This window comes from Panthera leo, chromosome E1 (genome assembly GCF_018350215.1).
Source record: "Panthera leo isolate Ple1 chromosome E1, P.leo_Ple1_pat1.1, whole genome shotgun sequence".
Taxonomy (NCBI): domain Eukaryota; kingdom Metazoa; phylum Chordata; class Mammalia; order Carnivora; family Felidae; genus Panthera; species Panthera leo.
The window spans coordinates 335,155-363,025 of NC_056692.1; the positions used below are offsets into that span (position 1 = coordinate 335,155).

The following is a 27,871-nucleotide window of genomic DNA, read 5'->3' on the forward strand; positions in this document are numbered from 1 at the left end:
ACCTTACCGCAGCATCCACGTTGGCAGGGGAGTCTCCATTCGGGTCTGCCAGCATGGAAATGACACTGATCATGATGGTTTCCACAGTGTGAATAGGGAGCCAGCGTTCCTCTGGCTTTTCGTACCCGTATTTGTCTTCGCCGGGCTCATGAAGAATGGAGATGCATACATCGCCATTTTTATCGACTGCAAAATTAGAGAGTAAGAGTCCTGTTTAAGGTATTGAAAACAACGTGGTTACACATAAAGTACCGATTATAGGAGTGACCCGGACTCCCACAGTCCGCTATAAACGCTGACCACATACAGACGATTTCCAAAATGGAACCCGCTAACTTGTTAGGAAGACCACCGATTTTTACCAAATAGGATCCATTTGACAAAACAACAGAAATAGAAGCAAAACTTCAAGATACCTGGCACAGAGGTGGTGTCCAGCATTTATATGCAGTAAATACCATCAATCTGTTCTTTTTTTGTATAAAGTATATGATTGAAATACCAGAACCGAGTCTGTATAATTTCCTAGATTCCCCACTAACTTACTGATTGAAATTGGTGACAGTCAAACATCCAGAGACATTCCTACGAACCTCGTAATACACTTTTTAAATCACATAAAAGCAAAATCCCATCTTCAAGGAAAGGAGTGAACTCAGATTTGCAAAAGAACATGTCCTATCACCAGTGAAAATTCATCAATATAAAATGACAGTCATGACGCCATCTTTTCTATGAAACGAAGATTTAAAATGCAAGTCACAAAGTAATTCCCGACCAACACAAAGGTGCAGTTCTAACCCACCAGCTCACTTAGATCACACAAACACTCATTAGTAAACCTACCAAAATCATCACTCATGTTTTACAGAGTAATTTTCTCCACTGAAAAATAATAAATAAAATAAAATAAAATAAAATAAAATAAAATAAAATAAAATAAAATAAAATAAAATAAAAGTATACTTACTGGGAAAAGGCTGGAAATCACAGAAAAATACAAGAATTCTTGGCATAACAAGTTTTTCAACCAAATTTCCAAATCCCGTAAGTAACCAATGGCAACATGTAGAGCTCTTTCATTCCTAACTTCCTGCCTAAAGTCTAAGAAATGTGTGATGGGTATGATTTTAAAGCTTACTTTCCATCTCCTACCTTGGGAAGCACTTCCCATGTTGTTACAAACTCGGGGCCCTCACACTGCCACACTCGGACAAACGTGTCTGGAATGCGGCCGTGACCATGGGTGCGTGCCGGGCCAGGCCGGGGCTTTCACACCTCGTCTGGGGGCTTTTCTACAGTCAGGGCTCCCCAGATAAGAATTTTTTTCCAAGTCACTGTCTTCGAACACAGAGTATGAAATGCCTCTATAAAACTCTATCAGTGACAATCAATTGAATCATTTTCCTTCTTTTGAAGATTACCGTTACGATCTAGCACCTTTACATTTTTAAACTTGGGTCACTTCATTTTAATAATAGTTTATTTTTTTTTTTCTTAATGAAAAGATTTTAGGCTTCATACCTATTACCAAATTACATTTTAAAACGTGAAATACAGGTGAAACATAGCTCGGTTTTTCCAGATGATTCTGGGGGTGAAGTTTTTCCACGGGCAGAAAATACACGTCTCCTTCAGTGCAATGACCCCTCTGACCCTTTACCCGCCTAGTTTCTTCGGCCAAACTGCTTCATTTTCCCCGTGCCAAGCTGTGCCGCTAAAGCTCTGCCCTCTTCCTTCAAGACCCGATGACGACCTCGTCGCTCTCACTGGCACAGGCTTCGTTTACAAGCCCCAGCCACTCGACTTTTTGTCCATTTGGAGTTTTTTCTAACTCAACTCTCCACACAAAGCCACTAAGTGAGCCCCAGCCACGTGCACCCTCCCAGCCACCCCGTCCCTTAAAGCCGTGCGTCTGGAATGACCAAACCCGCTTGACCCTAGCCCTCCCCACCTCCCTCCCCCTCTCTCTCCCCCTCCCTCCTTTCCTCCCTCCCTCTCCCTCCCTCCCTCCCTCCCTTTCTCTCCCTCTCCCTCTCTCTCATCCCCTCACTGGAGAAGGCAGGCTTCTGCCCCTTATCAGGATGCCATGACTGCTCACCAGGTGACCAGAACCACATTCTCCTGGATGCTTTCAAAGTCACCCATGCTGGGCCACGACTATGGACACGTTCGCCCCGCTTCGGCCTCCGTGACTCACTTTTTGCCACAGGCTCGTGAACTCTTCTCTCCCCTTCCAGCCTCCCTTAGCCTGCCTTCTGATGCCATCCCGCTCTCCAGCACGTGCCACCTTTTTCATGGGGAGATTAACCCATTCTTTACACCGCAGGGTTACCCCTCACCTCTGTCCCCACGCTTTACCGATTTGTAACTGACGGATAACTGCACGCAAGACAAGGTAATGTCACGACGTTACTATCATCTCGGTGCCGATAACTTCCAAGGCCCTACGCTCACTGCCGAGCTTTGGGTGGGCCACTCTCACCCGACCCTCTAGGTGGACACGGCAAGTAGATCTCAAGAAAAACCAACCCAAATGGATGCATCTAAGCCGCAGGAAGCTAATTTTTACCTCAGAAGGATGCTTAGAACAGCGTTAGGCAGCTACGGTCCACACAGCCGAGGTGCACGACTCAACAGTCTCCGGCACGTGTCCAGAGTTGTGTGACCATCACCCCAGAAAGAAGCCGCACGCTCACCAGCAATCGCTCCCCATTCCCTCCCATCCTTCCCCCGAGCCCCCTGCAACCACCACCCTAGCCGTCTCTCTCTCTCTAGACGTGCCGAGTCTGGACGGTCCGGCGTAAATGGAATCACACGCTCCATGGCCTTCCGTGGCGGGCTTCGTTCACTCAGCGTTTCTAAGGTTCCTCCGTGTTGCAGCACGAGCCGGTGCGTCATCCCACGACGTGGACATGTTACCGGCTGGTTTTGTCCTCGTCGACCGACAGACACTGGGCTGTTCCCGCTTTCTGCCCTTAATGAACACTCAAGCCTCAGTGTCTCGTGGACATACTCCCACCGTTCTTGGTTCTACATCCAGGAACGGAATCACACGGCCGCGAACGAGGTGGCCACGTCGAACCTTCTGAGGAACACCAGACTAGTCTGTTTTCCAAAGCGGCTGCCCTTCGCGTTCTCGCCAGGAGTACACGAGGCTTGAAATTCTCGCCGTCCTCACTGACGCTGGTTTCTCATCTGCCTTTCTGAGTCCAGCCATCCCAGCAGCTGTAAAGTACCTCTGTGTGGTTCTGATCCTGTGGTTACTTTGTATGTGGCCCACCGATTCCAAACCCTGACCTCACAATCACCACCCACGCACAACTCCATTCTCCCTCCTTGAACCACTGTCAGTTCAAGCTTTCACGGTCTCTCGCGGGAAGCACTGACAAAATCATCTGCACGTGTCCCGAAGATCAGTCTGGCTCCCCTCCCAACCCTTCCTCCACGGACGCCATCCTTCCCTCCGGATCATGCAGTCACGATGAACCTACCGAACAGCTTTAAAGCACCATAATTTAAGGAGGACCCAAAGTCTAAAGAAAAAAGGTTAAGCCAGGCATGCACACACTCAAAATCCTGTTAGGAATCACATTCTCTAGGGGCACCTGGGTGGCTCAGTCGCTTGAGTGTCCGACTTCGGCTCAGGTCACAATCTCACGGTTGGTGGGTTCAGGCCCCGCGTCGGGCTCCGTGCTGACAGCTCGGAGCCTGGAGTCTGCTTCATATTCTGTGTCTCCCTCTCTCTCTGACCCTCCCCCTTTCGCACTCTGTCTCTTGAAAATAAATAAATGTAAAAAAAAAAAAAAAATTTTTTTTTAAAAATCACATTCTCTAGTGCAGGCTTCTGGGGGGGGGGGGGGGGCTCAGCTGCTTAAGTGTCCGATTCTTGGTTTTGGCTCAGGTCATGTTCTCGTGGTTCATGAGTTGAAGCCCCGTATCAGGCTCTGCACTGAAAGCAGATTCTCAATCTCTCTCTCTCTCCCTCTCTCTCTCTGCCCCTACCCACCTTGTGCTCGCTCGTGCTCTCTCAAAAAAAAAATAAATAAATAAATAAACATTAAAAAAAATCAAAAAATAAAAAAAAAAGAAGAAAAAAGCACCACATCTCTAGGAAGCACCCCCTGACCCCTCTACCTGCAACAACACGGTCCTCTCCGTGTCTCCCTTCTCGCAGGAGGGCCCGCGGCTCGCTCACCACCTCCAGCTCCGGTGCCAGCCTGGCCCCACCTGGTCCCACAGGGCTCCTCGCACCTCCCCAGCCGCTCTCTGGCACCTTCCTGGCACCTTCTGTCCCCACACCTGCCATCCCCGCCCACATCCTCAGGTGCCCTCCTTCAAAGTCCCTCCTCTCTCCAGTCACGTTTCGATCGTCTCGCTAACTCCTCCCCCTTGTGGCCCCAAAATGAAGTCTCTTCCATCTGAAACACGCGCGTCAACGGCTGCCCTCTTAGACCACTGGGCCGTGGCTCTCCTCCGGCTCACAGGTCCCGCGTGTTGCCTGTGTGTGCTCTCACGGGGAAACCGAGGCTCGGAGAGGTTTCACCTGCGACCACACAGCTAATCTGTGGTGGAGCCGACACCCGGAGCTTGGCTGCGTCTTCTCTGGAAACAGGTGCAAGGAGACTGCCCGTTACGCCAAATAATCCAAGTGAAGGAAAGAGACACTGGCAGACCCAGACGCCAGGAAGGAAGCAGCGAGGCACCAACACAACAGGGGGCGGACGCTGTCGCTTCGCGCATCCACACGCCCGGCGGGGCCCCCTCTGGCACGTTCCACCACCGACGTGGTGACGCGTCCCGTGCTCACCGCCTCCTCAGACGTGATGAAATACAGCGGCCCCCTCGGTTCCTGCACGGTTTCCATCGGCCACCCCGAGTCTCTCCCAAGAGAGACTCCCGCCCGTTTCTCAAGCCACTGGATGTGAGTCCACGCTCCAGACCGCTGGAGTAACGCCTTCGTTTATTCATTCATTTCTGCTCACAGACTTTTGCTTAGACTAACCTAGGAGTTTCTCTTCCTGGTGACGCAAAGTCCCAGGACAAGCAGACGGGCACAGTCGTCAGAAATGAAAACCCGACAACTTAGAGAAGACACACCCGCCAGCTCCATCACCAAAACGAGGCCAAGTTCAGGGGAGGCGGTGTGCAAACATACTTTACCCGGCCCAACCTCTGGCTTGCAAAGTGGATTTTAAATGGTAACACATCTTTGGGTAGAAAAGCCAATGTCAACCACATCTCAGGCACTGCAGGACTGGATGTTTTCCGAAGGTGAAAACACAGAGCACCACATCTCCTCTGACCCCACCAGTCACCTTACGAGGCAGGTAGGACACTCCCTTTTCAACAGCTAAAGAATAAAGGTAAAGGTTAAGAGCTGCCCACGGTCTAAGAGTGAAGAAGAGAAATAGAAATTTAAAACCCAGGTTTAATTACCCCTCTCTGGAACAGACAATGAGTCACCCGATACCATGGAAGTGATCTGCTCAACTGTGAGGGCTCTACTCATGCTGAATATCACCCAGTAACCATGCCTCTGGTTCGGAACATCGGGAGTCTCGAAAAGAGCTGAAAACTAAGCAAATAAATAGATGTCCATTCCCCCTGCTGTCCTAAAGGAACTAATACAAGGCCATGTGCATAATAAACACAGTGAGCTTAGTACAAAAATCCCAAAGTGATTTCCTTGAGAACTGTCTCTCTCTTATTGACCTTGAAAACCTCAGAGGCAGGACGTCATATTTGCAAATGTAAAAGTAAAGCCAGATGAACTTACCATTTGGGTGCCAGATTTCTGTAATGAATTTCATTTTAGGAGGCCGGAGGGGGTAATCTTTTGGGAAAGTGAGATGAGCCTTAAAAACACCACCTTCACTGGAAGAAAAACAAAAACAAGTTCTTGCCTATAAGTTCCTGCTTATCGGTAGACAATTATTACAACAAACATAAAACAAGGGTGCCAGTGCTAACACTATAAATGAAGTGAGTTCGTAATCTGGGTCTCAAGCAGGTAATTTACTTACTCCAATACTCAGTTCAATAGACCATCACGCCCACCCTCTTACTGAACTCTCAGAAGGCGAGGAAAATGAAAGAAGCAGTTGGTGCACAGCAGGCGTCCCAATCAGGTCCCGTTATTGCGGTGCTAACAACCCTACCACCACCGCCCGCTGCACGTAAGTCCACGTCCAGAAGGGTTCGCTCTGCCTGGGGGGTCTCCAACGATCACTCTCGTCCGCGGCAGCCAGCCCTCCCGCCGTTCTTCAAGCCCCACCAGCCCCCTCCCCTCTCAGAGCTCACACACATTAACTGGGCTGTTCCCTGTGTGGAAAGACGCGCGGACCCTCCACTCCTTTATTCATCTTGTCGTTTAACGAGTATTTCTTCGCCCTTCACACATCAGACACGAACAGCTGGAACAGGGTATAAAGTCTCCCAAGGAGTCTGTATTCCGTGGCTTTCCAAAACAGCGCTGCGCAGGACAGCTTTCTGCACACTGGCTTGGTCCACGGCCACACTGTCCACAACACCTGACATACGGCCAGTTCAACTGAGGAACTGAATTTTTAATTCTATTCAATTTTACTCAATTTCAGTAGCACATGTGGCCAGTGACTGCGGAATTAGTACGGTCCTAGGTCAACGCCATTTACTTAAAAACTGTTTCTGAAGAACCATCAAAACAGGACAACGAGCCATGTGTTCACAACAAAAACCAAGGAGATCAAGTCAGCCTGGTGGGGCACATGACTAAGTTCCTCCCCATGTCATCGGTCGCGGCCATTTCCTCTGTTTGAAACACCCTCCTCCCCTTGTCATCACTTAGAGCTCGGCTTCCACGTTCCCTCCTGACAAAGGCCTTACTTTGACTATCAGACCTCAACCACCGTGTCCCTCTGGCACACTGGCCTCTTCGCACTTATTCCAACGGCTACTGGCACATCTGACTCTTTTACTGCTCAGCACACACTCCAGCAGAGCAGGGTCACGTGACTGTGCTTGTTTGCGATCAGTGAGAAATGGAATTGTCAGCCTCGTACATGGGACTGAACAAATACACACTGATCACCTATTTGCGTGAGGCACTATTCTACGTAAAATAATAAAACAGGGAGGAAGACGTTAGAGACCATTGTTTTCTTCCCAGCACTTACCATTTGGTGGCAGAAGAAAATATCAAGCAAAATATCCGTCCTAACTCCTGGAATATGAGCAATCGAAAACTAAATTTTTTAAAAAAAAACCAAGTATCTACTATAAGCCCATTTGTCTTAAGAAGAAAAAAATGGGGACATGTTTATATACAAATAGAAAACTGTCTGAGAACACGACACCAATACACAGCAGTGGTCAACTCTGGAACACAGGGTCACAGGACCTTTTACTTACTGCTTTGGACACGTCAATACAGACAATTTTTAACCACAAGCAAGTATTAATTTGTATTGCCTTTCTGATCATAAAAGATTTGGGGAAGGGCTTAACAACAGAGAGGCAGATCATTAATACCAAATACTAAAGACCCAGGGAAGGCCAATGGGCTCCCAGCAGAGAGGGCAGCCGTGGTAACACAACTGTAGTAAAAGCCAACAGGAGGCCGCGAAGGGTGAACGAGAGAGGGGTGGTGAGGTACAAGCGTGACGAGCAGAACGACGTGAAAAGCCCAACAGTTAAAGAACGGGGTAACTAGATGGGGAAACAGCACAAATGAATGGCTTTAAAAAGAAGGGAACGAAACTAATTGGTCTGCAAGGAGACGGGAAGGTGCTGGCAGAAAGACCAGGGACACTAGAGAAACAGTAACTGAGCGACCGGAAGAAAGAAGAAAGTCAGGGAAGGGGGGCTTAATCAAGAAAAAGAACATCGCTTCCCTGGCAGTGGAAGAAAACCGGACTGAATGTAGTACAGACATCCAGGGTACAAAGGAAGAAAAAGGACAACTTTTACGTCTGCTGCATGACCTCCATCTGCGAAACTCCCAGAAGGACTCCTCGAAGGGGGAAAACCGCAGACCTGGGCAAACAGCAGGCTGGGACGGCTGCTGGGATGCACCCACCACACTGACGGGCGCGGCAGCCACCTTCTCGCCCGTGCTACCCCACCTGCCAGAGCCAGCGCCAGCGCCAGAACCGGCCGTGGCACCTGGTAGCTGGATGCACTCCTTTTCAAACTGGGGCTACAAAATCAACCGAGTGAGTTGCTAACCACTTCTCTTTTACGACAAATAAAAATCGAACAGAAAACACAGGCGCTTATCACAAACAGTCTGTTTCACTTAAGTCACCTACATGCATGTTTCTACTCACTAAAACGAATGCACACAAGTATACATCAGGTCACGATGTACAGTATTTCCGGTTAGGGGTTGTGGCGGGGGGAGGGGGGGCAGTTTGAAAGCTGCAAACACAGAAAACAGCCAAGAATCTACGTGAAAGGACATCAAAAGAGCTGCCGCAGAGCCCTGCGCTTTGTTCCGCCGACAAGGCTGCTCCTCAATGTTAAGGGAGCTTCCCTGTGTCCCTCAAGTCTGATCGACTGGATCCACTTTATGTCAGCTCACTGGAATCCCGACCATGAAAAACCGTCTTAAATTATTTCCATCTCTAAAATGTCAGGTTTTATTGGCAGAGTTATCCCCAAGCTTCAAAGCACACAATTTTCACTGTCTACAGATCACTCCCCATTCTGAACCAATAACCCCATGTTACGCCTTACAGGCTTCCTCCTAGAGCTGGACTCCTTAACATCTTTCACCTATAGAATCCTACCCGTTTTTTTAAAACCCGAGTTGTGTGGCCCCAGCTTGTGGGTGCAAACCTCCCATTTGAAAAGGCTGAGAACCTTTCCTCAGCCTAGATGAAGTTTCTTCCCTTAGCCCCACTTACTGTTTTGTGCTAAATTATAAAAATCTCACCAGGACCGGATCCCATCATTCTATTTTGTCAGATCCTTTCATTCTGCCATATTGACTTTATATAAATGATACACTTATGCCGTTGTCTTAAATTTTGGTCAACACTGTTCTTTTTTTTTTTTAATTTTTTTTTAACGTTTATTTATTTTTGAGACAGAGAGAGACAGAGCATGAATGGGGAAGGGGCAGAGAGAGAGGGAGACACAGAATTGGAAGCAGGCTCCAGGCTCCGAGCCATCAGCCCAGAGCCCGACGCGGGGCTCGAATTCACGGACCACGAGATCGTGACCTGAGCTGAAGTCGGACGCTTAACCGACTGAGCCACCCAGGTGCCCCAACACTGTTCTTATAAAAACACTCCTGGGGCGTCTGGGTGGCTCAGTCAATTAGGAGTCTGACTTCGGCTCAGGTCATGATCCCATGGTTCGCAGGTTCGAGCCCTGCGTCAGGCTCTGGGCTGACAGCTCAGAGCCTGGAGCCTGCTTCGGATTCTTTGTCTCCCTCTCTCTCCGTTCCTCCCCTGCTCGCTTGCTCACTCTCTCTCTCTCTCAAAAATCAATAAAGATTAAAAAAAAAAACAACACTCCTGTTGTTACCGGTTTCTTGTTCATTTTATCTGCCACATTCAACAATTTATCACACTCATAAGGTATTTGACTGCTTCCAATTGTTTTGCTATTACAAGCAATAGAACACTGAACGTCCCAAACGCTTCCTGGGCATAGGGTTTTTACCCTAAAAATGAAACTGCTAAGACAAAGTTTGCATCACTGTTCAAAGCTGCGTGGCCAATGAAAGAGGCCGAGGTGGGGAGGTAAACAAAGGCCCCCGAGCCCCTGTTCTTGGGCACTGAACGATCAGTGATGTGTGGCCTTGCACTGATCATGCAGCACAAGGTTCCCTCATCACAGGACACATGGCTCATGCTTCACTGTAAAATGGTACTAACCAGAGTCCGTCAGGTCCTACATCCACGATGACAAAACATACATGATCTTAATAGCCTACAAAGTTTCCACCCCATTGCCAGCGGGGAGGAATAAAATAAAGCACGCTCTTTGAACAGACTAGCCGTGGCTGATGAAAGACAAAGAGAGTAAGAGGTAAAAGGTTACACTCGCCACTCACTAACACAAATGTATACAATTTAAAGTTATATGGTGATACCCGAGTCTCCTAACGTCCTGCACAAATCTGCCACCACCTTTCCCTGAAATCTCTCACTCCGTGGAAATGGCTGGCCGTCCACACGCCTGATAACCGGCAGGCTGAAAAGAGCAGGTACAGCACGCCAGCTCGGTGTCCTTCACAGAAAGACACCGAGACAATCCATCCCTAACACCACTAGGAAGACTCATTAACGGACAGAGCAGTAACAGAGCGATAAATATAGCGGCTAAATTAATCCTCGTGGCAACTCTCAGTCTTACAGAATCTTGAGTGCCCGCGTTACTCTGAAGGGTGCAGCGCCCTCTAGTGACTAAGGGAAGGCTAATGACGCCGCACAAAATAACACGAGAGCGTCTAAAAAAATGTCAGACGTCGTTAATTCTTCCCATCGTTACATAAACGATGCATCCGGTGGTGAATCCATCAGGCAGGTTGAGGCACCATCTGAGCCCACATTAACGTGCTTCCGACCCTACATCCCCACTGTCAGCCTCAGGCCCTCCCCGCGGGCAGTGATTTGCACTGGAGGTCTGGGCACCCACACACGAGAGACGCCCGCTCCAGCAGCTCCGAGACGGCGTCTACCCTCTTCGGCTGCCGGACGCCTGTGAGCTCCTTCCTGCTAAACCAACACACAACATGAAATACTTGATTCTTGGTACCCGGTACCATTTTAGGATGCTGACGTCTGAACACACCTTCCTCTCCTTACCCCTTCCTGGCTAATCTGCTCAGCCCTCCTCACTCTACCGCCTGGGCAAAGGCCGTGCGCCTCCCTGCTGCCACCCGGCTCAACCCCAACTCCCAGCCCAGCTCTTCCACCTACAAAGAAGCTTTCAGAGTAACACTGTGAAAAACAAGTTTCTGTTGCGGACATAAAGCTCAAGTAAAGTGAAGGAAAATAAAATCTGCGATCCCAAAGTCATGATACTCAGGGCTTATACTTTAGGATGTGCATCAAATTCCTGACTGGTAACTCCTGGTATAAAATCCCTCAATGGTTAGGCTTTGCCGTCAGGACAGAAGACAAACCCAAACTCTTCAGCAGTGTTTATAAACTTCAACTAGCACTCAACCCCGTCTATCCGCCCTCTTCTTGAGGTCCCATACGCTCAGCTTTACTGCTGTTGCCACACTCCAGGCCCCACCCCTTGTTTTCTAGGCCCAATTACATTCTGTTCCTCCTACGAAATTATTCATCTGTGGCTCCCCTTCCATTTACCCCACCTCTCACTGCCTTTGCCAGAATATCCGCCCAGTTAATGTGTAATTTTTTTAAATGTTTATTTATTTTTGAGAGAGAGACAGAGTGTGAGCAGGGGAGGGGCAGACAGAGAGGGAGACACAGAGTCCGAAGCAGGCTCCAGGCTCCGAGCTGTCGGCACAGAGCCCGATGCGGGGCTCGAACCCACGAACTGAGCCAAAGTCTGATGCTCAATCGACTGAGCCACCCAGGAGCCTCTCCATCCAGTTAATTCTTACCCTATCTGCTAACACTTCGAAACCCCTTCTAGCCCAGAGTAACTCCTCTAAACCCACTGCAGCAAAATCTCCCCCATCTTACCAGCTCCTGGGAAGAAATGAGCAAGTGGCTTAATTCTGACCGATGAGACAAGAGCCAGTCTGCAGGAGAGCTTCCAGGGAAAAAAAGTGTCTACACTGCATATAAAATACCTGAAACTAAGAAGAAACTACCCTCAGGGGCGCCTGGAGGGCTCAGTCGGTTGAGCGTCCGGCTGAGGTCATGATCTCATGATTCATGAGTTCAGTTCGTGTCCGCGTCTGGCTCTGTGCTGACAGCTCGGAGCCTGGAGCCTGCCGGGGATTCTGTGTCTCCCTCTCTCTCTCTCTGCCCCTCCCCTGCTCGTGCTCTGTCTCTCTCAAAAATAAATAAACGTTAAAACAAATCTTTTTTAAGAAAGAAAGAAAGAAAGAAACAAACAAACAAACAAACAAACTACCCCCTCTTTGTCCTTTGGGTAATATTCTGGGGGCCCCTGGTGGTTCAGTTGGTTGAGCGCCTGACTCCTGAGTTCAGCTCAGGTCATGATCTCATGGTTCATGAGACTGAGCCCTCTGTCAGGCTCCACACTGACAACGCACAGCCTCATGGGGATTCTCTCTCTGCCTCTCTCAAAATAAATAAATAAACTTAAAACAAACAAAAAAAAAGGTGCACGTGGCACTGAAGTTAGACTACAGCCCAACTGTCTCATCTAGAAGCCCACACTCCAGAGGAGCGGCCACCACTGTTTAAATGTGTACTGAAGGCCAGGAACGAGTTTTTAATTGATGGAAAAAAATGGACTATTAATTAGTGCGGGGACTATTAACAAATGGTTCCCCTCAGCAAAGCTGAAGGCATACAATGTATATATGGACCCGCCAAGAGCCTTTAGAGAAAAGGCCAGAGCTCCGTGGGGCCCTCAGAGATGAAGCTGGGGCCTGGGGGCTAATTACTCCTCTACACAGACAGCAATTTGGAAGAAATACTCTATCGCCAGAGTACAAGATTCTGTCGTGGGAATGTCACTGTGTCTCCCCAGTAAACCTTCATGCAACATATTTAGTTTGAAAATCTGCACTTCATCGGGCTTGTATGTATGGTCTTATTTGCTTTCAAATAATATTAAGGATGTAACGGGGGACGCCTCAAAGATGTTCTTCAAGGGTTACTATGACCAACCCGAACTTTCCCTGTGGAGTGACCAAACTGAGTTCCCACGGCGTGCAGTGATCACCAATACCAACACGGCCCTGACAAATACATCAGTAAAATTTCTGACTGGAAACAATCGTGACAAAACAATCACTTTTCCAGACAACAGAAAGCCCCAAGTCCACACTACAGCCTACAGCTTACCCTGTATGTACTGTACCAGCTCTGGTAACAATTAGCCTTAATTTTCTTCTCCACCAGGTGTTTTAGGGGGCGGAGGAGTCCCCATCTTTGAACACCTAAAATGAAATCCCCGCCTGCTTAGCGCCATGGAGGACCACAGCTGAATAAGGAAGCACAGTCCCCAAGAAACCCGGACGCGGACCCACGGCTCTGTTCCTCAGGTGTATGGCTCTGAGAAGGTCACGGTATTTTGTCCCAATACCCCCACTTCTAAAAACAGTACGGAACCTGTACTAGCCACTGACATCAGATAGTCACAATCCATCTTATGAAGCATTAAATACTCACTTTCGAATGTCTCCTCTCTGTAAAGAGGGCTTTCCTACTATTCTCCCTTTCTGATCCTACACCCTCATGAACTTTTGCCCGCCCCTCATTCTGTGTCCACCCCTTCATTCTTTGCAGCAAGACAACGAACCCCGGGTACTCTGATAAGAAATCCTGCAACATTTCTTTGGGGGCTCGTCCGGGGTATCGACGTCTTCTAACTGTAAGCAAAGGGCGGTTGGCACCCCCTTTCTTTCCCACCTAAATAAAGTTCCCGAACCAAACAACAGGCACCCGTCCGCCAGTTGAGGGCGAACAGAGTGACCGCCATTCTCAAGTCTCAGCTGACAAGCTCCCTGGGTCTCCTCCCCAGCTGATCCCCCAATGCAGTCGGGAACACTGGTGTGGTGGAGCCCCAGTTTCCTTTTGAGAAAACCCTCTGGACGCACGGGACTCAAGGGAGACCAGACAGCAAGCGACGGGTCCTGACCCAGGCTGTTGTCTGGTGGATGCCTGAAGGCCGTCGGCAAAACCGGATCCCTCACCGCCCCGCTTGGGTAGCTGGTAGAATTCTCTATGGCCAGCCCCTCCCTTTGGGAAATGAGTGGAAAAGCCCAGGACTGATCCCTCGCATATCCTCCCAGGAGTGATCCGGGAGACTTCCAAAGGGTCCGCCTCACAGCTTTCCCAACTGCAGTGGACGGTGGCCCTCTACTTGCTTCCACTTCCGACACTCCGGCCACGGCCCACTGCCCGGGTCTCATTGTTTACCTTTCATTTTCAAACATCTCTTGTGGAGCGGAGAGCAGGACTTGCCTCAACGCCTTCTGGGCTCACCACCCTCCTCCTGCCGCTGACGCCCACGGTGGTGATGGGAGAGAAGACATTCGGCAGGCTCCCACAAGACGCGGGTGCGAACAAGGACCAACTGGCTCTGCTTAGTCTACTCAGGACAGGGACTTGAAGGAATATTCCCTAGCAGCTGCCCACACTCCTCTTGTTTCAGGGAACGTCCCTGTCCTCTCCGGCCCGACATGGACTCCCCATTCCCACAGTGGTGGAAAAAGAACGTGCATCTGCTCAGCTGTCCCAGCTCACAGGCTTTCGGACGAGGTGTCCTCTCGCTGTCTGTCCTCTGGGCTTTCTTCTGCCTCCAGGCTTCCCGGCCGAATCTCACCTCTTCAGCCTCCCCTCCCACCCCGTTTCTGCACCCCCTCGGGTGCAGCCTACCAAGTGTCTCCTAAACCATCCTCAGTGTCCCAGGCACCACCAGCTGCTCCTCTCACCCTCCTGTCAAGGAGCAAAGAGCACCCCCTCGGACTGCCCACTTCGGATCTCCCCACTGGTGCCCCACATAAAAACTGACAACGGAGAACAAACTGATTGACTTTTAGGTGAATGCAGGTGAAACTCATTCGAGTTTCGATGTTTAGGCTATTTTAAGTGTGTTGGCTTGAGATAGACCTGTTTATCAGTATTAAATATAAAACTTTTTACTCTATCTAGGTTTCCTGGAGGTCAAATAGGTTCATGTTATCTCCATTCCACTTTGTTAGCAAAAAGATGACTAAAATGACGGTAAATTCTGCCTCAAAGTTTTCATGGGTAATTGTTAAGATGCCTTCCAGTCTTTGGTACCCTGAAACGTTATAAAGTTTTGCTTGCATGATAAATGGGATTCAATTCGTTGGACGTCCAGGTCTTTTCCAAACACACTGGAGTGCTAAAGCATTGATTACTTAACATAGGTTTGAGCTTCTGACTTCTCATCGCAGAAACACTAAGGCTATTTGGGTCTGTTGGTAGACATGCTTTGTGCTTAAGTGGCTCACGAATTTGCCATCCAAAGAATTCTGGTGTGACAGTTCACAATTGGTTACCAAGTTTTCACTGGAGACTATGGTTTCTAAGAGTTAAAATTCTGCTAAATGTAGTTAAGGCCGATGGGAATAAGGAAAGCAACTCGGTACGTAGAAAAGTAGAAGTGTAAGAAAGATAAGGACAAGAAATACATTTTTATTGGAAGGCAAAATAAAGTAATTTTGTCTGGTTATTTGGAGAGAAATGGCTTGGGACAAAATGTGAATGCAAAGGAAAGTTGTAGAAGGTTTGTGAAGGGAAATCTCTGGAAAGGAATTTTATGTGTGGTCAAGAAGGACTAAGGTTAAAATGAACGGATTTTAAAAGTACACCGGGTTAAGATTAAAACCGACCCTCCTTTGATCCAAAGACTGGAAAACAATGGCGATACCCTCGATACCCTTGGTGCCAGCCTCCAAATGCTCCATGTTTGTTGTGCCCATTTAGCACAGGAATGGACACCTGTGCCATACGAGGGATGACCATGATATACAAAGGCTTTTACTGGGATACATGGACCATTTTGCTAAACTTAGCCCAGTGTATGCCAAAAATGGATACCCACATGGCTGGAACATATTTATTTGCGCACTGCTGAAAAAGGCAGGGGAACAGACCTCATCTTTAGCCCTTTTAGCCCCCCACAATGGCCGATGATCAATATGTAAATTACTGTTGGGTGAAAATAAAATTAGTGCACGTTTCCAAAACCAGGAGAGTCTTGCGTAGTCACAGTCCGTACTCCCAGGGTCCCGCGGGCAGGAAACAGGGGTAGGAGAAATCAGGGAAGACCAGGTCAGCTCTCGGAAGTAGGGTCAAGCCTGGGTAAGAGCAACTACTCCCAGCAGCTCGAGAGACTGACAGGGCTTCTGGCTGCCGATCCCGTAGCCAGCCAAAGTGCGGGGTTAGAAGGTGAGGTTTCTCCTGGCCAGCTACAGGGATGCCTTTTTCTCTTTTTCCTATAGATGGGCAATTCCCTAACCAAGGCCAATACCCCTTTGGGATGCACTCTGAAAAACTGGGATGACTTTCATCCACAAACCCTGAAGAAGCAGCAACTCATTTTCTTTTTGCACCGAGGCTTGGCCCCAACGCAAATTGGAGGAGGAAACCTGGCCGCCAGAGGGAAACACCGATTGTAATGTCATCCTACGATTGGACTTGATCTGCAAATGTGAGGGGAAATGGGGAGAAGTCCCTATGTTCAGTGTTTTGGGGGCCTTAAGAGACAATCGAGGTAGGTGTCAGGCCAACCCTTTCTGAAGTCCAGTCATCAGGAGGGTAAACAGCTAAGGGCCCTTTGCCTGTACCCAAAGCAGACCTAGAGAGGGAGGAAGCGATGGCTTTCACCTCAGCCTCCGCCTCGGGTCCTCCATCCATATACCCAGACCTCAAACGTGCACTTCTGCTCCCTGCTGCCCACCTCACCCAGGCCCTCCCCGTAGCGTGACAGGCGTGTTTCCCCTACAAGAAGCTGGAGCGCGGAAGGAGAAACCCAGGGAGGCACCACCATGATAAGATTACAAGCACCTTTTTCGCTCTAAGATTTAAGACGGACGAAAGGATATCTAGGTACATTTTCTGATGATCTGGATAAGTATATAAAGGCTTTCCAGAATTCCCTACTGAAGCTCAGGCAGTCCCACCCCAAGATCCTACTTGGGACTATGATAATCGCACTGGGAATGGTGGGACTGCCATTTCCAAGCCTGTACTTTGGAAGGATTAAAAAGAACTAAGGTTAAGCCTTTAAATTACACTAAATGAGTCACTATTATACAGATACAGGATGAAACCCTGGTGGCCTTCCTGGAAAAGTTAAGGGAGGTTCTCATTAAATATAAGGCTATCTCCCCTAAAACCCCTGAGGCAGAGATGATTCTGAAGGACAAATTCATCATTCAATCGACCCCAGATATGTGGAGAAAACTACAAAAGTTGGCTGTTGGCTGGGAAGGGACCCTGGAGGAGCTTTTACAAGCTGCCAATTGGGTATATGACAACCAAGACTGAGAGAAAAGTAAGGAACAGGAAAGGAGGCTTAAGAAAAAAATGTAAGGTCTTAGTCTTGGCCTTACATACTATGTCGAACCAGACTTCCCAAGGTCCTGGCACCAAGTGCCATATCCGAGGCCGAGGCCATTCAGGGCACTGGAAACACCAGTGTTCTCAGAGGGGACAACCGAAGTCGAAACCCCGTGAGCCAGGCCCCTTGTGTGGAGACGGTCACTGGAGATCCGGATGCCCTCGGGGACCTCAGTCTGCAAGGGCTCAGATACCCAGTGTCCCTGAAGGGAACGGATCGGTCCTGGGGCTCATCACAGTGGCCCCCCTGAACCAACTGTCCACTGAAAACCCAGAGCCTCGGGTAACTCTGGAAAACAGAAGGAAAACCGCTCGAGTTCCTTCTTGACACTCAGCTGCCTTTTCCGTCCTTTCCCCGGCCGACCATCCAAATGCCGCGTAGCTATTAGAGGCGTCTCCAGAAAACTTATGACTAAATTTTTCTCTCAGCCCCTGGGGTGCATATGGGCAGACTTTTTTTTTCCGCCCTCTTTTTTTTTTTTTTTTTTTTTTTTTTTTTTTAATTTTTTATTTTATCCGCCCTCTTTTTTGATAAAGGCAGAGAGCCCCACTCCCTTGCTAGAAAAGGACATTATGACTGAATTCGGGACGACGGTGCTACTAGCTCCAGGACGGATAAATAATTGCCTGAACTTAGAGTAACCTGGATATTGGAGAGGTAAAGTTAAATACTCCTCGTGGAGTTTGTTCCTGTGGAAACTGGATGGCCAAAGGAAGATTCGAGGATCAAGAACCAAAAACTAGTTAACTTGCTTAATTATTCTAACCAACAATATCACAATATCCAAATAAATATGGAAGAGAGAGGAGAACTTGTAGTTAAGTTTAAAAAAAAAAATGACCAGACATGTCAGGGACTTTTGGGATGGCTACAATGCATCTTTCCTTTCCATGGTGTGGTCTCCTCCCTAGGAGGCATTGCGTTCAGAATATTAATGCTTGTTAGTCTAATAGTCTATGTATGTCATTTGTAGAAGCCGATGATATGCCAGAAAAATAAGACCTCCAAGAAAATTCTGCTAGCCCAGATGTTCCAAACACCCTGCCATTATCTCGGACCTCTGGATCGACCTCGGAACCTGCCCCTCAATGCCTCCTTTCAGCAGGAGGGAGCTAAGATCGGTCGTTGCCCAGATTCCTAATGCAGTTAGAAGTCATGCGTTCAGTGGGAAGACTATGGTAGAAAAAGATACGATAAGAGAGGCAGAGAGAGAAAGGGTAGGACCTGAGGTCCTGGGTGGGGAAAGACAGATTTTGGAATAACGCTGGGAGTGCGTGACAACAGCAAACCCTCCCCACCCCAGGGGTAAGGTTCCTAAGAATGTAACAGACCCCGCCTACTCCCCTCAGGTTGGACTCAGGAATTTCACAAAAGACCTAAGTGTGAACACAGACCACACCTCACATGATGGAAATGACCCAGCACCTAGTGCTATTAAGCCAAGGAGGAGCCAGGGGGAAGGGGCGGGACAACCAGAACCTTACAAAACAAGGACTCTTGCCTACAGTCATGGGCATTCACTTTCAAATGTCCCCTCTCTGTAAAGAGAGCTTTCGTACTATTCTTCCTTTCTGATCTTATACTCTAATAAACTTTTGCCTGCTGTTAAAAAAAAAAACAAACATTAAATATTAGTAGCTTTAAGTTAGTCTGCAAACATTCAGAGCAGAAAGTAAGACTGTGGTCTTTGAATCTAAAATGTAGGACAGAAGGGGCGTCTGGGTGGCTCAGTCAGTTAAGCATCTGACTTCACCTCAGGTCATGATCTCACGGTTCAACGGTTCCAGGGTTCGAGCCCCTCATCGGGCTCTGTGCTGACAGCTCAGAGCCTGGAGCCTGCTTCCGATTCTGTGTCTCCCTCTCTCTCTGCCCCTCCCCCACTCACACTCTGTCTCTCTCTCAAAAATAAACATTAAGAAAACATCCTAAAATAAAATGTAGGACATAAAATATTTAAGAAATCTCATCTCCTTTTCCGTTATTTTTTTCATACCACTACATTCTGTTTTCTGACATTTGTTAATAAGGAGTAACTAAAAGTGATTAGCCGTAAACAATCGCTTTTATAAAGTGGGAAAAGGTAAACACTGGTTCATTTCAGGGTCAACACATCTTGGCTCTGGTCAGTTTTCTGGGGGGACCCAACTGAAGAGTCACTAAACCGATGACTTTGAAAGTTCTCTCCCACGTGAAGATGCTGATGTGTGACCTGTGTCCCGAAAGGAAATCTCCCAGGTTAACACTACACTGGAATCAAACGGATAAAGTGCTGAGGATGGGAAAGCCTGATCTCTGAAATTACGGGGTTCCCTTTGGGGTGAAGCACAGTAGGAAGAGGCAGAAACATTTCAGTCAAGAATTCTCTTCTTTCTCCTATCCTGCCAATATTAACCCAATATCTGAGAAACAAGTAAAAAATACATGATCTAAAAGAGGCTTTACCTTAAAAATAGCTTTTCTGTAATAAATTTATTCCAGGTATTAAAAACATCTACATTTCAGAAACCATTAGCTATATAAGAAAGCAGCAGGCTTTAGACACTAGAGTTTCAGGCAGAACACGTAAGTCCTATACACGATCACTTGATACAAACAAGTTCACCTCACCACAGCCACTCCATCTGATCTAAACAATTTCACTTCAGTTTGCCAAAATAGTTTATACTTCAATTAAGAGAGCTATTTTAGTGTCAGTTGCATGGTACTTACTAAAGTGTGTCAGGGGGACCAATGATAAGGACTTCCCATCGGTAAAGGTCATTGTCATCTATTAAACCTGCTGAAAAGCCTTCCACTGGATTTTTGTTGAGTTCTGTGGGGGAAGAAAAAAAACTGATCAAAACTTTTAAGCACATAATTTTCACCCAACAGATAAATTACAGAACGTTAATACCATGTTATAAATTCTACACTATTCGACGGATATACGTGGATCCATCAGCAAAATGCTACCTGACGGCCAAAACATTTCCATTTCTGTAGCACAAGGAGGCCCACAGGGAAGCAAACATGACCCCCTTCCAAACCTCTTATTCCCGCCCTGGACTCCAGCTAGGTTCTCACCCTCTAGGTAACCCTACAGTGGTAGACAGAACTTGCAAAGACACAGGCATCCAGGCCCACCCTCACGGATCCCGGCTCAGAGGGAAGTCGAATCAGTCTTACGCGGTGGTCTTTAGGGTGCCCTATTAGAAGCACCAACAGAGGACCTCACACCGGTTCACTGGAATCCCTGAGCTTAGCCAACCCTCATGTACACGTTCTCTGCATGTCTGTTTGACGAGCCCTCTGTAACCCTGGGGATGCACATCTACAGATGGGGTTCCTGTGTGGCCCAGCAGACTCAGCGTGCAGAGAGCAAAGACCCCATGTGTCTGGTTTGTGTCACCCCTTTGGCCAGCCAGAACTTCTGGCACACAGGAGTGGTCTCACAACAAGAGCTGGGGCCCTACAGAAATGGCAGCGGCATCGTGAGATTTTTCTCTTCCAGAAAGTGCTCTGGCCTGGAGAGAGGAAGATGTAAGCGAAGGACTAGGGAGGCCAGAGGACGCAGGCCAAGAAGGGAGCTTAGTGGGCCAAGTGAGGAGGAATCCACAGTCTGGTGGTTCCTGGAGACACCGGGCTTCATAATGACCTACTGATGGTATATATTATGTACGAATTTTCAACAGCTTTAACGAGGCATAACTGATATTCGGTAGGAATGCACGTTCATATATTGTAAAATTTGACACACACTGATACACCTACATGCCTATGAAGCAGTCAACACAATCCTGGCAGTAAATATCCACATACACTGTATATAGAAATCACCAACGGAGAGCTCAGACGGGGAGCACGGACTGGCTCTGAGAAGTGGCAGCCAAGCCCTCGTGAGAGAACAGGTGGGAAGGGATGTGCTGGGGGCCCGAACAGGTGTTCTGCCATCAGACTCGGGAGTTCGGCCTGATGGTAAAAGAAAGCGTAATACAACCAGAATGCTATACACGAGACTGAACAGTGTGTCAGTAACCAAGACCTCAAATTGTGAAGGAATTAAGCAGGTGGTGTTATTTCAACAGCTAGGATCTAACACCCCAACGCGCCAGTGAAACACAGAGCCAAAAGTCACATTTTATTTATATTTAAATATGAATGGAGGCACCTGGGTAGCCCAATAGATTCAGTGCCCAACTCTTGATCTCAGCGCAGGTCTTGATCTCAGGGTCATGAGTTCAAGCCCTGCACGGGGCTCCATGCTGGGCATGAAGCCTACTTTAAAAGGGGGGGAGGGGAGGGGTAGCGTGCCTGGGTGGCTCAGTCAGCTGGGCGTCTGACTCCTGATTTCGGCTTAGGTCATGATCCCAGGGTCGTAGGACTGAGTTTTGTGCTGAACTCTGCACTGAGCATGGGGCCTCCTTAAGATTCTCGCTCCCTCTGCACCTTCCCCGCACACACGAGCTCAGTTACTCTCGCTCTCTCTAAAAACAATTATTTACTCAAAATTTGAAAGATTTCTTCATGAGCCTAAATTTTTGCCTAAAAGGCCAAGTAGACTTATCTGAAGTTTGAAATTGTACTATATCTCAAACCAAAGAACTGTATGCTTACTTTAAAAAAATTTTTTTAACGTTTATTTATTTTTGAGAGAGACAAGAGAGGCAGAGTGCGTGAGGGGCGTTCGCGGGACCTGCACCCCCTCTCTCCACAAGCCTCGGCATGCAGTGTACGTCCTCCTCGTAGGGGACAAGGACTCAGGGACTTCTCAGAACAGGTCTCACGGAAGGAAGGACCGGGGGAGAACGACCAGAGGAAGCCATCTACACGTACCCCAGACCACAGCCGCTGCTCTGGGGAGTAACCCCCGGGCCCGGTCTTTGCTCCAACCTGCTCCCGGATGCCTGACAGGGCACGTGCACCGGACCACAATCCTCAGTAACAACCCCTAGGCCCCGAACAAAGACGGGATGCCCTCTCCTTTCCTTTCTGAGTCTCCCAGACACTGTGCCTGCACCCGCTTACTGTCTGTAGCTTCAAAACTCTGCCGTCCCTCCTGCCGGCTCACGTTTGACTTTGATGCCGGGCAGCCAGGGACCCTCTGGGCCCCTAGACTCAGCCTGCCAGCATCAGGAAGTTGTGTTAATTTGAGGGGCGAGGGAAAGAAATGATGATAGGATTCATTTCAAAAACATACGGCCACAAGTATGTTTTGTTTTGTTTTAATTCTTAGCTAAAGAGAGAGACTTGGGGGTTATCAGAATATTATTGATAACTTAAGTCATAAGACTGATGGTATCACCCATGGGTGAGCCTAAGTGTGAACCCTATGTAGAAGACCTAACTGAATACCACTATTGTGAGGATGGAAAAAAAAAAAAAAGAGGCCACAAAAGTGACTAAGAAGGGGAAGACAGAGAAGTAGGAAGAAACCCAAGAAAAAGCTTTATCAAAGAAGACAAAGGAGAAAGTTGCCCACAATAAATACACACTACACAGGAAACAGGAGGTCTAAACCAGGGGTGCCTCAGTGGCTCAGTCCGTTAAGCATCCGACTTTGGCTCAGGTCATGTGCTCAGGTTCACGGGTTCATGGATTCATGGGTTCCAGCCCCGCATCAGGCTCCGTGCTGACAGCTCGGAGCCTGGAGCCTGCTTCAGAATGTGTCTCCCTCTCTCTCTCTGCCCCTCCCACACTCGCACGGTCTCTCTCTCTCTCTCAAATAAATATTTTTTTAAAAATTAAAAATTAATAAAATAAAATAAATCCACTGGGTTCAGTAAAAAGAAGGTCAAGGGTGCCTCAGGTCTATCTGGTTTCAGTATAATGGTAGCATGTGGGCCAGGCAAACAACACCGAGTTGACAAAAAGAAGGTGAAGGAGAAAGATACAAGTGGAAACTTTCTCTAGAAGTCCAAAAGTCTGTGGATGGAAACGTGTAGTAGTCACGCAGAGATAAAAGCCCAGCAAGCTTTTTAATGGGAAAGGCCAAAGAAAGAGGTTTCAACACCCTATCTGTGTGGACGGGGATACGTCTTCACCCTACATTCAAATCCAGATGGACTACAAGATATAAATAACCAACAAAACTTAAAGAAAATAAAGAATTTTGTTACATAATCTTGTGTTGGAGGTGGCTCAGGAAGGCCAAAAAACTCAACAGTCAAATTGTACCACGCAAAGTATTTTAAATCCAGCACAATAAAGCCTCGATACACAGACCAGAACAGAGAGACTATTTGCAACGTTACAGGTAAAAGGCTAATGTTCCGAATACAAACGAAAGGGGAACACACAAAGGGTACCAGTACATGGCGGGAAGGACACAGCTAAGAACACAAAACTCTGGCTGGCGGTAGACACACACTTCGCAGAAGTGCCCGTGGTTGGGTTTCTGCCTGAATCAGAGAAGTTTTCGATGGGGCAAACATGGAAATTTATCCTTCTGAACGTTACCTGGACATAATGAGTTGGAAAGAGCTCTCTTTCCCACAAATCATGAATATGAAGCAAAATTTTAAAGTTCTAATAAAACAGGCAAAACTAATGATTAGTATCTGAAATCAGGACACTAGTTGTCTTTTTTTTTCTCTCTCTCTCTTTCTTTTGCAAGGGGAGTGAGGGTAGCAGTCGGGGAGAGTTTCAGGGGTCCTGGTAATGGCACGCTGTACAAAATACATACGTATGTACTTTCCTATGCTTCACTTTTTAAAACTCAGTAAATCCTGGAGTGTCCCATCGCTGTTAAATGAGAGCTATGTACACCTGTGGTGAGTCTGGAAATCACTGTGGGCCAGAGTGGTCTACAAAAAATGAACAAAAAGCAAACCAAGGCTTTGGGAAAAAGGGTTTGCGTAGGCAGAAGTATGGGAACTGATGCACGAGCAGACTTTTATGACAGTCGTTATTCAAGGAAAAAACTAAAGGAGAATGGGGAGAGCATACGGAAACTAAAAAGCTCTAGGAGCACCTGGCTGCTCAGTCAGTTATGCTTCTGACTCTCGATCTTGACTCGGGTCAGGATCTTACGGTTCGTGAGTTCGAGCCCCATGTCGGGCTCCGTGCTGACAGCGTGGGGCCTGCTTGGGATTCTCTCTCTGCCTCTCTCTCAAAGTAAAATAAATATTAAAATAAAAATACAAATGCAAACTCTATAGTGCTGAATTCAAATTGCAAGTTTCAGTACTTTAAAAAAATTCTGAGTTCTGTCCACTGAAAAGGTCTAGGAAAAACGACCAACCCGGTACAAATGTGCATCCCTACTGCCCAGGATATGGCTCCGAACAGGATGCACCACCCACAGGGAGCGGGAATCTCCAGAGAAACGGCTGAGTTCAGGTCTGGGGCGGGACACGTTCTAGGTTCATCTCATACATACTAAATAAAAAGGAAGCTGTCAAGGGGCGCCCGGGTGGCTCAGGCGGTTAAGCGTCCCACTTCGGCCCAGGTCACGATCTCACAGTTCATGGGTTCAACCTCTATGCTGACAGCTCAGAGCCTGGAGCCTGCTTCAGATTCTATGTCTTCCTCTCTCTCTCTGCCCCTCGCCTGGCTCGTGCTCAGTCTCTCTGTCTCTCAAAAATAAACAAAAAAAAAAATTAAAAAGTAAAAAAAGGGGCACCTGGGCAGCTCAGTGGGTTAAGCGTCCGACTCCGGCTCAGGTCATGATCTCCTGGTTCGTGAGTTTGAGCCCCATGCCAGGGTCTGTGCTGACAGCTCAGAGCCTGAAGCCTGCTTCAGATTCTGTGCCTCCCCCTCTCTCTGCCCCTCACCTGGCTCGTGCTCGGTCTCTCTGTGTCTCTCAAAAATAAACATTTAAAAAAAAAATTAAAAAGAAAAAAGAAAGACAACCAGATATTATGTGTCTCCTGATAAACAAACCATTCAGGAATGTTCGCCTCACTTACCAACCTGAGCTCGTCCACACCCCCAGACACAATCACCAATTTACAGAACACACAGAGAAACATGGTTACGGACACCCAAGGACACACATGACCAGCAGAGACCACACTGCAGGGCCTGGAAACTCAATAAACACACCATGAGGGAAACAAAAGAAAGAACTGAACTCAAACTTAAAAAAATTTGCAAATTTACTTAAAACAAGTAAAAATTTGAAGACTAACTGGATATTAGACAATACTAAGACGTTACTATAACATTAATAATACTAAATAATTATTGATCTTTTAATGTGGTAATGGTAATCTGCTAGTCCTTTAAACCCCATTTTTAGAGATATATTATGGAATATTTACAGACAGATGATGAATGATGTATGATGTTTATGAAGTGCTTCAAAATCACGGGGGATGGATAAAACCTGACTTCTCACAACCTTGTAACTGTTGAGGCTATGTGAGTCCATGGAGATTCACTGTACCCATCAGTTTACTTTAGCATTAATATATGTTTACAATTTCTCTCAGTAAGCTCAGAAAAATGCTAAAAAGGCAGTTATTGTACTCTGAAATAATGTTTTACCATTTCTTTTATCAATCACATGAAAATAAACCTTCACCGAGCCTCTGCAAAAATACGAGGTCAACGTTCAAAGACCCAACTATACATTTTATACTTGACTCTCAGGGAAACGTGCTGCTTTCACTGTAATCCACTTTGCCAAGCCCAACGGTTGACTAAACCTCCGGCTAACAAAGCCAAACACAAACTGGTACTGAGAGCCCAGCACGGATTCTCCTTGGAGTCGGGGTGGCTGTGGCATCCTGCTCCAGGGAATGTGTGTTCCCGCCAAGTTTACTTACACCTCAAATAGCTGTGAGGTGCATTTCTATGAAGGGATGATTTCTACACTGGCTTCATTTTGAACCTTGGAAATCACCAACAGACCCTTTATCCAGATACTAAGTATCAACACGGTTTGTTTAAATAGTTTTGACCTTATTATAAGAATAAACGGCCATATTAATTTTAAAAATTTAGATCAGTACAAACCAAGTCACTTAAAATTAACAGAGAAAACATTCATTTCCTCCAAGTTTCCATTAGTTAATCAATATTGACAAGGGTAATGTATTAGCAAAAAACTGCAACCGTTTCTTTATATTTTGTCTAGATTTTAAGAGGCATCAAGTTAATCATCTTTACAGATTTGGGCAAACTTTAGGTTTGCTTATTAAAATGAGATTTTTCTTTTCTTTACACCATGCCATGGGCTACAGAGCTAGGTGATTTCCTAACCCCAAACACTTCCAACCACTTTCTTTTGCCACGTTTCAAAAACAAGGAATAGGGAGCAGAGAAGCAAAACAAGCCCGAGATCACATCTCTCGCAAAGATGTTGCCAATGTGTTTCCGAAAAGATGCGCTTGGAGAATTCTGGACCACATTCCTGGAACAACGCTCAAGGAAGCTCGGCTACCTGCAGTACTGCCCCTCGACATCTTCCTCACACACTCAGCTAAGCTTTCTCGAACACGGGGTCCTAAGCAGATCGCTGCTTGTGCTTCAACGAAGAACAGCAGCGCCCTCGCTCATCTCTGACGGGATCTGCTACCCTCACGGGACACGAAGTCAGGCCTTGCCTCCGCCTTCTGCAGTTTCACATAAACCTCCACCTACTTTGTTATGTTTGGGGACAAAAAATTATAAAGACAGGACTTGGGAGGGCTTTTGAATTTCGTTTCACAACAGAAAATCTGCACCCCAGCTTTGGGGGCACAGAGTGTGGTAGGACGCCCGGCAGACCTAGGCTGGATGTCGACTCTCCCTCCCGGTTTGTCGCCCTCCTTCTTTCCTTCTTTCTTCCCTCCTTCATTCCTCTTCCTCTCCTTTCCCTTCCTCTCTCCCTCCCTTCTTTCCTTCCCTTGTCTCATTTTCCTCATCTTTAAGCCTGGTCAAATCCATGACAGTGTTGCAAGTCCAACAACATACTCTGCAAACCTGCTCTCTTCCTTTAAAACTGCTCACTGGGCCACAGACGATAAAAAGAAGAGTCAATGTTCTTCAGAATTTTGCGGTTTGGAGAAATACTACCTACCCCCATCCAACACTTCACAGCCACCTATTTATTTCTAGTAGGAACTGTCAAACAAGGCCCCGATGCGCGGGCCCAGAAGAATGGGTGAATGAACGCGATTCAAGCCAGGGGAATGAGATCTTCTAGAGGATTTTTCAAACTGGACTTAAAGAAAAGGAGTCCCAACCCAAGGGGAAGTTGTGCCATGAAAGCCCAAGAGCTGCCGAAAGCCACAGTTCCAATCTCAAGGAGAAAAGAAAGGTGGCCTGAGAGACCGCAGCCAATATGGAGGTGGATGAACAGGGCTAAGCCACAGGAGGAGAGTTCTGGTTCCCGACCCCTGGCTCCACTCCTGCCCTCCATAGCTTTGGGGAAGTCAAGTTTCCTTGCTCACCTATACTTAGGCCAGTTCAATTCCTAGCCCTTCCAACTTAGGGTACGTGTTTCTCCTTTCAAAAAGTTGTATTTCCGAGCTGGCATCCGGTGGACTGTGCCAGCCTCGCCCCTCGCCCTGAAGGTGGCACCGCAGGGCCGGCCCTGCCCTTCCCTTTCACACTGAACCACATCACTTGGGGGACACGCAACCCATGATCACCACCCCTGCCCCCAACCCGCCAGGGCAGGTGGACGAGGACGAAGGCGGTCCCTCCCGCCACCACCAACGCAGGGTGAGAATCATTAACCCTTCGCTGCAGAGAATCATTAACC

The 27,871-nt window shown here is 47.6% G+C and overlaps 1 protein-coding gene across 2 annotated transcripts in view; it reads right to left on the minus strand.

Moving 5' to 3' along the window:
* UBE2G1 (ubiquitin conjugating enzyme E2 G1) overlaps window positions 1-27,871 on the minus strand; it is a 103,967-nt gene that overhangs the window by 15,572 nt on the left and 60,524 nt on the right. For both annotated transcript variants that reach the window (XM_042917021.1, XM_042917020.1), the window contains exons 2-4: window positions 19,912-20,014; window positions 5,780-5,877; window positions 8-186 (exon numbers count right to left, since the gene is read on the minus strand). In XM_042917021.1, coding sequence (XP_042772955.1) covers window positions 8-186; window positions 5,780-5,877; window positions 19,912-20,014 — 380 coding nt within the window. The remainder of the gene's footprint in view (window positions 1-7; window positions 187-5,779; window positions 5,878-19,911; window positions 20,015-27,871) is intronic.